This window comes from Dermacentor albipictus, chromosome 9, assembly GCF_038994185.2.
Source record: "Dermacentor albipictus isolate Rhodes 1998 colony chromosome 9, USDA_Dalb.pri_finalv2, whole genome shotgun sequence".
NCBI classification, from domain to species: Eukaryota; Metazoa; Arthropoda; class Arachnida; order Ixodida; family Ixodidae; genus Dermacentor; species Dermacentor albipictus.
Genome location: NC_091829.1, coordinates 59,522,885 through 59,534,980, shown reverse-complemented (window position 1 = coordinate 59,534,980; position 12,096 = coordinate 59,522,885). Strand labels below are relative to the sequence as shown.

General features: G+C 49.0%; 1 protein-coding gene and 1 pseudogene across 3 annotated transcripts in view; both read right to left on the bottom strand.

The window, feature by feature from the left end:
* The window catches only part of LOC135921387 (uncharacterized), a 30,800-nt gene that overhangs the window by 1,286 nt on the left and 17,418 nt on the right, over positions 1-12,096 (bottom strand). For all 3 annotated transcript variants that reach the window (XM_065455738.2, XM_065455740.2, XM_065455739.2), the window contains 4 exons: positions 11,424-11,527; positions 10,580-10,673; positions 6,223-6,405; positions 3,728-3,850 (listed from right to left, as the gene is read on the bottom strand). In XM_065455738.2, the coding sequence (XP_065311810.2) occupies positions 3,728-3,850; positions 6,223-6,405; positions 10,580-10,673; positions 11,424-11,527 (504 nt within the window). The remainder of the gene's footprint in view (positions 1-3,727; positions 3,851-6,222; positions 6,406-10,579; positions 10,674-11,423; positions 11,528-12,096) is intronic.
* Positions 1,309-1,488, bottom strand: LOC139050221 (U2 spliceosomal RNA; annotated as a pseudogene).

The following is a 12,096-nucleotide window of genomic DNA, read 5'->3' as shown; positions in this document are numbered from 1 at the left end:
GCTGCTGTTAGCGATTTCCACCAATTCCCCTCATCATAAAGCCTCTCTGGCGTCAGCAGAACGCCGTCAGTTTTTACAGTTGCAGCTGTACAAAGTCTTAGCTGGCCTCCAGTGTGAAGTCGTTAAAATGCGACGTATGAAACAAAAATCACTAATGAGTGTATTAAAAAAGAAGGACGCGCAAATAAGTTGCTGTCTATTCATATGAAGTAGACGGTATACTTAAGGCAACTTTATTTTATGATCAGGATAGTTACGCTCCAAAGGAAGGATTCGGGACTCTGCATGGTTGTTAACATTTGATATCGGCCTTCACTATCGCATAAAAGCTGCTATGGAAGTCCGCTTCACATTTTTCTTCTTGCGCTGTGCAGGAAAAGACGGATGCAGGAAATCACGGACGAAACGAATGGCACGCCAACTTAGGACAGGCTCGTTCTTGTCAGGTCGCGTATAAACAAATAGTAAGAATAGATGGACTACATGCTGACACACTTTTCTATTCCCGCGGTACCGTTAACTGAAGCGCATTTTCTGTTTCCTGCGGAATTCTGCACTAATACTACCTACATCCATTCGGACTGGCTATTTGTGCGAGCATCAGCCATCAACAAATGTTTCTTTGTTTCACTTTTACTTATTTGTTTTTGCTTCTTAACACTTCTATTTCAATCTGATTTTTACAACAACCGCTTTGCGTTGGCCCTTTCTTCAAGTCTCGCGTGTTCCGTGCGGTAACTTCCCAAAATCATGAATCACCAAGTGGGCTACACCCACACTGTAAGATAAGCAGCCCCAACATGTTCCCGCTTCCGGACTCCGATAAACCATTCTGGGGCTTTGCGTACCAAAACCGTGATCTATTTTACGAGTCAGAGGTGTAGTTGGGGGCTCGATTCGGATTAATCTCTTACGACCTGGGGTTCTTTAACGTGCACCTAAATCTTGTCAGAGAGAATCGAACAGCGAAAAAGACGGTACTTGACGGGAGAGGATATGGACGGCGCTGGTTATTACAACCATTAATTATTGCAAATGTATAGGGAGCGCAATCTGCGCAGCAAACATAAAAACGCACCAACTTCATCACAAGCCCTTGCTGTCTGAAGGCTATCGTACATTAAGTAAGTAGCGTAGTTCACTGTGATGTACAGGTACAGAGGGCACGCTAACACATTAATCGTGTTGGTATACGTGAAATGCCTCATTAATCACGCGGGGCGCTTTGCTCTCTGAGATGCGGTTCGCAACCACATCTCACGGCGAAGCTGGCTGCGGTTCCGTGCATTTTCGTTCTGCGAGCGCGAAAAACCGCGGGCCGATTCCTGAGATAGCGCAATACCGGGCCGACCAGCGGCGGAGGTGAAGCAGGCTTCAAACACTCCGCCACCTTGCAAAAATATGTTTAACACCTTGGGTCCAAATGCAACCCGTATCAGATATTAAGCTGATAAGAACAGATACTGCACTTTGACCCGCGTCGGGCATGCGTGCGTTCGCACCAAGGAGATCAAAGAAAAACTGCTAGAGTGGAAGCTCCTGTAGCTTCTTACCGGGAAAAGTGAACCAAATGTTACCCCTCCTTCGCCTGAAATATAGCCTTGTCTGATGTATGCTTACAGATCAAGTTATTTGGCTTTCTTATTATAATGCTAGCTAGGCTAATTAGAAAATAAGAGGTGGTTGTTCCCAACGAAAATAACAACTTCTTCTGAATATTGACGACGTTCTCATTAATACAATGTGCCAGGATATTCAGATTTCGCACTAAAACTTGTACTACAAAGATACACGTAGATAAGTAATAACACAGCAAGCTGGGCGAGTTGGTAACTGAAATAAATAAGTAAGCCTTGCCCAATTTTTTAGCGTTTCTTCGCCATTTTTATCGTTTATTTACTGTGCGGCTTTACTTTCGGGACATCGTTTCCGCTCCAGCAGTTTTAACGCGATAGCGTTAAGGAGCTCGTGTCGCAGAAAAGCCGGTGTCGTCGGCGTCGGTGTCAGGTGTCGGCGTCCGCGGCGTTGGCCGTGAGCGATAAATCAAGGCAGGCGCTTCATAAATAAAAATCAACTTCCAAGATTGGCTCGGTGGGAATCGAACCAGGGTCTCCGGAGTGTGAGACGGAGACGCTACCACTCAGCCACGAGTTCGATGCTTCCAAGCGGTATTTTCTTTAACCTCCTTGGTTCGCACAGCCCTCTCTATGTCGGCGTTCCAAGCGCTTGCGAATTATCTCCTTTCCTTCCGCTCTCCCTTGGTGGCGCTCCCGTCGAAACGTCACGCGTGTCTAGTTTCCTCCGCTTCCTCGGGGCGGCGCACCCGTCGTCCACGCGAATGTACGCAAAAATCACGGTAAATGAGTCTGTACCTTTGTTCAAAATTCTGTGTCTCCTCTGTGTCGTGTGATAAACAGCTTCGCTGGTCATCCACCATCAGAGGGTGGAATGGCTTATGATGTTTCTTTTTTTTTTAATGCGTAAGACTGCAAAATCTGTCTGTCACGCGAAAAGTGCGATGCCTTGCATCTGCACAAAAAGCATAATTTGTGAAGTTAGGATATTTAATTGTTATAATAGACTAAATGTAGATGATTGCTAGCTTTGTACGTGATAAGGAACAATTGAAACATAAAAAAAGGAGATCAGAGAAAAGTTTTTCGTCATGGCCGCCTTGAAAGCTTACTTTTCCGCTATACGGATGTGTGTGCAAAGAAGTCTGATGTGGGGCTGCTGAGCAAGAAAATACGAATAACTGATGGGTACATAATAATAATAATAATAATAATAATAATAATAATAATAATAATAATAATAATAATAATAATAATAATAATAATAATAATAATAAACGATCGGTGGCGTTAAAGGGACCTTTATAAAGGACCTGTTAAAGGGACTCTGTATAACGTTAGACTCCGTATAACGTTCGACTCTACATAACGTTCGACTCTGTACAACGTTCAACTCTGTATAACGTTCGATTCTATACAACGCTCGACTCTACATGACGTTCGACTCCTGAACGCCTTCTCTCACTCTGATCTCTTCAACGAACTCGGCCCCGTGTCGGGGCGCGGCACGAGCCAGTGGAATGCATCACGAGTGATCCTCGCGCGTGGTAAAAAATGGCTGTGGCTTAGGTAAGGTTAAGCCCAGGATGCGAAGCATACTAGCCTTTATTTTAGTTGTTGAACCACTGTTTAGCCTGGTGAACTGCTGTTGCTTGGCTATATTTGGTTCGGCTAGACGAAGAAACAACTCATGCGTTACTCTGCTTCGCCTTCAAGAGTGGAACGCGACAGCGTTCCCGTCGACCCGCCAAGGGGTGTAAGACAATGGGCTACAGGGCAGCGACTACGCGCCCCGCATTGGACGCGGTGAGCGTCGAGCAAAGCAGCGTTCGGCGCGGCAACGAAATGTGCGCCTGAGCAAGAGACGCACGCCTTAGAAACAGCGCGTTTCTAAGGCAACACCGCATTCACTAGAGGCGCTTTTGTACCGCTTTGAAGCGTTGTACTCGTGGCTCAGTGGTAGCGTCTCCGTCCCACACTCCGGAGACCCTGGTTCGATTCCCACCCAGCCCGTCTTGCAAGAGTTGAGCCAAAGCCACTTCTCCTCTGTCGTGACGTCACGGTGTCACGTGATTTCATGGTCACCGCCGCGCCTGAGGAGCTGGGTTGAGCCCTCGTAATATGCTTCGCATAAAAGTACACGGTTCACTCACGATCCAGTTTCCGGAGAAAGGCGCGAAGGCGGACACCCACTGTGGTCCTCGGGTGGCCTCGGTACAGTCGGTCTCCACGTTGGCGCGCGCGTTCCACCCGCCCGACATCAGCAGCTGGCATACCTGCGACAGATCCGCGTCGCAACCCTCAGCGAAGACTGCCTCACAGTAACGAAAACTCATCTAGAAGGCCACGCTTTTAACGCGATAGCGTTAAGGAGCTCGTGTCGCAGAAAAGCCGGTGTCGTCGGCGTCGGGTGTCGGCGTCGGCGGCGTTGACCGTGAGCGATAAATCACGGCAGGCGCTTCATAAATAAAAAGCAACTTCCAAGATTGGCCCGGTGGGAATCGAACCCGGGTCTCCGGAGTGTGAGACGGAGACGCTACCACTCAGCCACGAGTTCGATGCTTCCAAGCGGTGCAAACGCGCCTCTAGTGAATGCGGTGTTGCCTTCGAAACGAGCCGTGGAAAGTTATACTGCTGTGTATATCGGTAATTATGAACATGTAACGTACAGAAGTCACAATTACACGAGTTGCGAAGTGCGTTTCCGCTGCATTTCTTCTGCGCTTTCCGCACACGCAGAGCCATCTTGCGGCAAACACAGAAGACCCCCTCCTCTCAATGTACGGCGCTGCCCCGACAGGAGGCGCGCCGCGCGCGCATTGGGACCGCTGCCAGGCGCGTCGCGGGACTCCCTCTCCCCTGACGACGCTTCGCCGTGCTCCCGGTTTAGATTACTATCTATCTCTCTGCCCGTGCCGATCACGACGTTTGGCTGGCGTAGATCGTTTCCCCTCCGAGACACCGAGTTCTTTGGTTCGTTTCGTTCGCTCAGGCGCACGTTTCGTTGCCGCGCCGAACGCTGCGTTGCTCGACGCTCACCGCGTGATAGGTGGGCGCTAAGTCCGATGCGGGGCGCATCGTAAGTGATTGCTGTGCCGTAGCGCATTGTCTTATACCCCTTGGCGGGTCGACGGGAACGCTGTCGCGTCCCACTCTTGAAGGCGAAGCTTAAGCGTCCTCCAATTTTTTTTTGCGTACTGCAAGGCGCTGGAGGCGATTGGAGGCGTGTCCGAAACACGTCAGTGCATCCATATTTGAGCAGCATGGGTACCTATTAATAGGTGAGTAAGGCGTTTGAAGGAGGGCTGGACAAATGCAAGCATGACGAATGGATCAAGAATGCAGTTTGATCATCCGTATCGCTATGCTTCATTTGCGTTTTGCATTTTATCGGTGCATTTGTTCAGTTTGTGCAGAGGCGATTTACTACTATTGAAATGACTAAATCCTTGCTTTTTATTTAAACCATTCATTGTTTTATCCGCACGCGCTGTAACTCCGTATATTCCTGTACCATAACTTATATTGCTTATTTGGAATAAGCATACAAAAGAAAGGTATACTATTGGCTTTGCGTCAAGTTCACCGCTCTGAAATTATGATTTGGAGGAACGGAACTGTGCGTAGCAGAAATGAGCGGTTGAGTTTTGTTGGATTAAAAATCCGCGGTTTGGCACGAAAGGCGAAGCATCGATTGCGATAGCAAATGAGTAGACAGCCATACGAAGTAAGGTCAGTAGATTAAGCGACCGTAAACGCTTGTAAACACTCGCTTAGTACTAACTAAATTAACAAACATGGTGTCAGCGCGCACAGTTATACATGATCACATCACATTCGACGACCGCGGACCACTGTCAAAAACGCTGGTGTGAGGAAGCGCGGCAGCTGCAGCGAGCGAAGTGACCTTCGTGCTGTCTATCGCTTCAGCGCAAACTGAGCGGTGAGACCGCAGCACACACAAAGCTACAAGCATTTGGCCCACCTAGCATTGTGAAACATAGTTCCAGCGCACATTTGAACAAGGACGAGGCGAGAAAGACAACACGTACGCCGGGTGTTGTCTTTGGCGTACGTGTTGTCTTTCTCGCCTCGTCCTTGTTCAAATGTGCGCTGGAACTATGTTTCACAATGCTAATCATAACCAACTAGCCCAGCTGTCCATACTTGGCCCACCTAGACTCTGTCCCTAAAGCAGATCGCTTTGAAGACAAAGCCTGCACAACCGCGCGTGGCCTCGCGTTGCTTCCGAAGTACAACGGCCCCCCTGCCTCCCGTATCTCGGTTCCGTGCGCGCGACGCAAGACAGCGCGCTTCCTCCCCGCTTTCCTCCCTTGAGCGCGCGAGATGGAGCCACGATCGTCGGCTCACCCTCTCCCGCTTTCATTCGCCCTTACACCATACGGCGCGTCGTGACGGTCTTGTTGCCTTTGGAGCTTCTACGGAACATCAGGACAAAGGCGACAGAGCAAAAATGCGCCTGGAGTGTTATATACTTGCTATCGCAATAAACTGTTCCCTTACACACTGCCCATGCATTCGTTCAAGGGCGCGAGAATTTCTTTGTATTCAGTAGGTATATGGTGGAGTCGTCGATGGCATTCGCCAGCTGCGCGCGAGCCACAACGGCTCGCGCCCCGAGACTCGCCTGAGAGTAGGGCATGAATCCCTGGAACTTGGCCCGCGCGAAGGCGACGCTCTCGTTGAGCGCGGGCTCCCTGTCCAGCAGGAAGTGGGCCCCGAGCAGGCTGACGCTGAAGAAGATGCGTGACAGGCCCTGGCGTCGGTGGCCCCTGCCCAGCGCCAACCGGGTTCGGTTGAGGATGTGCTCCTGCGGCATCGGTGCGAAAGGGCACATGTGTGCAATCAATCAATCAATCAATCAATCAATCAATCAATCAATCAATCAATCAATCAATCAATCAATCAATCAATCAATCAATCAATCAATCAATCATCATGTCCAGGAATAACCTTAAGGTATGAGTGGTGGCTCACGCATACATAAAAACCAGAAAAAAAATCTACAGGAAATGACAAGTAAAAAAGCTCACAATTAATAAAAAAGCAATTATGTTCAAAGTGTACAGAAGAAGAAAGCACGAAAAACAATTATGAAAAGTGTACACGGAACAAAGTGCAAGGTAAATATATAAGAAAAAGGAGAAGCAAGGCAGTTGAACGATGTGTGAAACTATGAAACAACGACGCAAAGCTCGGATAAGGACAATGCTAGCGAGTTATGAAAAATATCGAGATCATGAAAATAAGCCTTATAGAGACGCCGTATTCTGGAGACTGTTGAGTGTTGGTGATGGCAGGCAGTAACAAAGAAATGGCTGTGTTCTCTGGTGGCCTTGCGCGGAATATACGAAACATGACACAACTGAGGAGTTCCGGGCAGATGAAGGTACACCGTGAAGAAGTTTGAAAGGAAACAAGGTCAGCGTGGTTATGTTGGCATAGAAGTAAGGACAATGTCAGCAATCAAACAGTGCTATTACAGTTGAATAACTATAACTATTGAATTCCCTCGATAGTCTGCAAACAGAGCTTAGAGAGCGCATACGCCGCATTTCAACGCGCTTAGTGTGAGCAGTAAAGCTTAAGGTTGTATGAAAATGTTCACCGAGATCATTGATCGCACGGTATGGTAGAGGATCTAGAGAATACGAAAAAAGTTGACGGTCACTTTAACATATGCTAAAGAGGATGAAGGCGAAAGTTTGCACGTTCACAAGACATAATTAAATTACTTGACATTCTAATTCTAATGCGTTGTTACTTCCTAGTACTCGTTTTCTCCAAGCAAAGGTCGCGAATTCGAGTACCCTAATTAACTATATCTTATTTAGCTGTGTCTTAACTTTGTCTTAATTAACAGCAAAGGTCGTGGGTTCGACACCTACCCATGGTTGTGGGTTCGACCATTGATGGTGGCATCATTAATTTTGCTGCCATTGGATTTTGGTGGCATAACGCCGAACGCCGGACAACGGATTTTTCGACCCATGAGGCATTTAAGGCTTTCGCCTTACACATGTTTGCACTTTTGCGAGTGCAAGCCATGACTTTGGTCTTAGCAGCATTCAAGGTGAGGTTATTACCTTTGAATAATTTAGTAAAAGAAAACAGGTCGAACTGCAGGCTGCGACAGTCACCTTTAAAGTCTTGATGACATCGGCATATTGGCGGCGAGGAGTTACGGAGTCGCCATCTATCGGAAGCGCCTCGCTGGCGTAGTATGAGGGATCACGTGGCGCGCTCCTCATAGGTTTTGCTGTCAGCGCTCACTGAAAACATCACGCGCGAGCTCTCCCGGACATTTCTGTAAGTATTTTCGAAACGAGAGAAGTTTCTTACTGTCTAAATAATAATCTTGGGCAAACGGAAAGCAAACAATCGTTTACAGACGCTATCTCTTTACCGAATACGTACAGTGAACGCCACTGCGCGCGGTCGCTGCGATGGAGTCTCCCGAACCGGCTTCTTGCGTGAAAGGTAGGCAAACGCTGAGAGCAAACTATGTGAAATATGTTCTTATAGTGTTTGTATAACTAAATTGAGTGTAATAGAACGAAGCCTCAATGCAGCGATCGCGCAGATTCGCAGCGACCGAGTGCGCGTCTGCATGCTTGTCCGCGCACTGTTTCGCTTTCTCCGCGCGCGCGTTTTCGCACCGTGCCATGAGCTTTAGGCCGCAGAATATGAGCATTTGACAGTATACAAGCAACCATTGTTGCGTGGGCGCTATCAGAGCTGTTCAAAAATAATTTCATTGTAGAGACTTCGACGCCTACGGGGACTGTGATGTGCCGTCGCGACGATTCAATCTTTTTTTTCTTCTAAATTCTTAGACCTTTCAATACTATTTCTCAAGTTGCGTCGCACTGTATGTTTATCGGTGCTCTCAGCGTGCAATTTCGTTCTGCTCCTTTTTTGTAATCCAGTGCATTAATTCATAACACAAACATGACTATAAGCCATGCTTTTTTTTAAATGCGCTTCTTACCGCTGCCTTTCCACTCCACTGAACTTGCCAGTATCTATAGCATCGACAAGTTCATACACCAAACCGTCATAACATTAGTCGGGCAGCGAACTCGGGCGAGCGTCTCAGTGCGCGTTTTCAGAACATCGCAGACCGGGCGCCGTAGCAGAAATCTTCCTCGCGTCTGTGCTTGCTGCATACCCGAGTTGTAGCCGATGACTGTTTGCTGGTTTTATGTTTCGCGAGCCAAGCTTCACGCAGCTTCTTGTCCTGCGGCTACGTGTGAATAAGGCTGACAGCGGCCTCCGTTACGTGCGTCCGGCCCTGCGGCACCGAGCAGTAGCCTACCATGTTGCGCGCCTTCAAAGGCAGACACTACCTATTGTAGTGCTTTCAAGCGTTGTAAAGGAGACACTCGAAGCGGGAAAATTTCGCCACTAAATGTGGACCGCAGCGTTCGAGGGAATTTAAACTCGTTTTCAGCTCCCTTCGGCGCGCCCGAAGCAGCCGCCGCGGCCGCTATGTCCACGTGATCCCTCCTAGCACGTCACGCCGACGGTGGCGCCAGCTTTTCCAGTGGTGGAGCTCGAGGCCAATAGAAGGAAAGACGGATTCTGAATAGAGGAAAGAACGTCATTATTAAACATATTAGAAAGGTGTGGCTCTAATACTGATCCTTGAGGGGCGCAGCTATAGTTTCCATGTACAAAGACGTTTGGCCGCTGACGTTAACATAACACGATCTATCTTGACGATAACTAGGCTGACAGTTGACGAGACGAGACCAAAGTATATGTAAGCTTGACCAGAAGCAGTGAGTGGCTGACTACGTCAAATGCGAGGTCAGTTAGACAGCCGGCTCGGCTGCGGGAGGTGCGAAAACACGTTGCACACAGTTGCTCTCGCGAAATTTTGTAGGAAACTCTATGATGTCAAGTACGACGCCATCTTGAAAAGGTCGCGTGACGGTCGTTTGCTTCTGTGATTGGCTGGCGGAGTAACACAGCACCGCGCCGTCCGTGTGCTTTGGTTGTCAACTGCAGTTTTTTTGTAGATCAAGCGCGCGCTTGGGGAGGAGAGTGCGAGCCCCCGCCCATAGCCCGGCCGTGGGCGAGCATGACCATCCGCACGGCTGAGCGCGTACGATCCTGCGCGCCGTACTTTGGGGGGGGGGGGGGAGGAAATTTGGGGCGAGTGCAAACGCTAAGGGCGAGCCAAGGTGTCTGATGGTTTCATTCGCGTTGTCTTCCCGCGCACCTACTGTTGAAGGCCGTGTAATTTCATGTTTCTGAGGCGCTGTGAAGCGAGACTTACCACGAAGCGTTCACTGCCCGCTGCCGACGCTGTTCATGACGCCAGCGTTGTGACAGCCAGTGTTCTTGCTGATCGAATGATACATGTTCATGTTTACCTGTGCGCGCCGCGCGCGACACCATGCTGTTTAATTGAATTGGTAAGCGAATGCCTGCTGTAATTCATACCGTCGATGGAACTTCGAACCTTACTCCGTGTAGTTGTCTAATACACCGCTACCACTGTTAGTGCTTCGCCTTTCGGGCAATACTGGGACTTCCATCTTTTACTTCTTGTGTCTCTCTTGTTAATCGAATAGGAACCGGTGCACTCGGTGCCATGCGGCCGGTGACCTCGCACGTAGCATGGCATATATATAGAGAGAAACAACTTTACTGGTCCATTATGAAATGGAACGCGTTAAGCGTCTGATGGGGTGGCTCCCTCTTCGCGGGCTCCATATGCTTCCAGGGCCGCCTGGCCCCTGTGGATCAGTCGGAGCTGGTCTTCCAGGGCGGGGCTGGACAGCATGATCTCCCATCGCTCGTAAAGGGTGGGAATAGCAGGGGGGGTGGTCTATGGAAAAATTGCACTCTCCTATGACGTGCCGAAGGTTGCCTAATGCATTGCAGTGAGGACATGTGTTCTTGTATCTCTCTGGGTATATTTTGTTCTGGAGGCAGGGGTGGGGAAAGGATCCTGTCTGAATTTGCCTACTCACGATTCCAAAGTACGCCCCCTTGAAGGGCGCTGGGCAGCTGGCGTGCCTGAGGTCGCTGGTCAGGTGCGTGCGCTGGATCGGGTACAAGCCCCTCCTGCGACGCGAACCGCGCGGTAGCACGGTATAGGTGGCGCTACGCGACACAACGTCGGCAATACGCGCAAACACATAACCAAGAGCCCGACGTAACTGCGGACTATTTCCACACACGTAGATTTAACCTAGGGCAGCTGGGTTGCTGTACAGGTGCAGCAATGTTGACACAATATTTGCGCCGATGTATTTTAATTAAAGGTCGTCGCAAATAATGCTCCACGAGGCCACGGGAAGCTCGTCGCTATCCACGTTGGCGCGAAAGTGCAGTCGGGTCGCAACGTTCTCTCCCGTTTATCACAGTGTGATTATATTGTCGTCACGCATCACAACTAAAGACATGATGATACGCATGAATTCGACAGCATGCCGTAAGAATCTCATAAAATATTACGCCAGTTACCTGGACAATGCAATAACAAAACGAATGTCAAGGTAGTTAAGTTACTTCAAGGAAGTGTCGAAATTGCGAAATTTGTAGCCAGGCAGCAGCGAAGAGATAACGTGCCCTAACATTGCAGATTAAAGAAAATTCTGTTAGAATTAAAACAAAAAAGACCGCGCACTCACATGCATGGTGCATCTGCTGGTGCTTGCAAAGTATAAGCAGTCTGCCTTAGTTATGAAGTACCTCGCTCTTAGTCCATTTTCAGGTCAGGAATTAAGTGTTGCGCTGTGCCTTCAAACAAATCGTATTATCTGCGCAGACGCGAACACCCCATGCATTCCGACGAAGTGCAACCATGCTTACGTGGTGAGCAGGGCATTGAGGTCGTACTGAGCGAAAAGTGTCGTCGACTCCGGCAGTACCAGCGTGAACGACTTGCCCATGCGCCCGAGCTGCCGCTGGCACATCTGCGCATGCGCGTACGAACACGCGCAGTCAGCCGTTCTGTCGCGCGCCCGTGCACAGAACACACCCATTGGACGAAGACGGCATGTGGCTTCATACAAAACCCTTTAACCCTTTAACAAATTTGTTGGGTCCCAAAAGTGTGTACTTTGCAATTGTATACGTTCATTATGTTAAATAAACTTTTAAACTTTCATATAAACTTTCAGAAACATATGCGCGATATCTCGGGTGGATGGTCACGTCACACGTGCCAGAAAGTTCGGTAACACTGTAAATAATGCCCTCTCAGCGATTCCGTCTTGCAGAGTCGAAACTTCGTTAATTAAATTTAATTATCGGGTTTTACGCGCCAGAACCACTTTCTGATTATGAGGCACGCCGTAGTGGAGGACTCCGGAAATTTCGCCCACCTGGGGTTCTTTAACGCGCACCTAAATCTAAGTACAGGGGTGTTTTCGCATTTCGCCCCCATCGAAATGCGGCCGCCGCGGCCGCGATTCCATCCCGCGACCTCGTGCTCAGCAGCCTAACACCATAGCCACTGAGCAACCACGGCGAGTAAACTTTG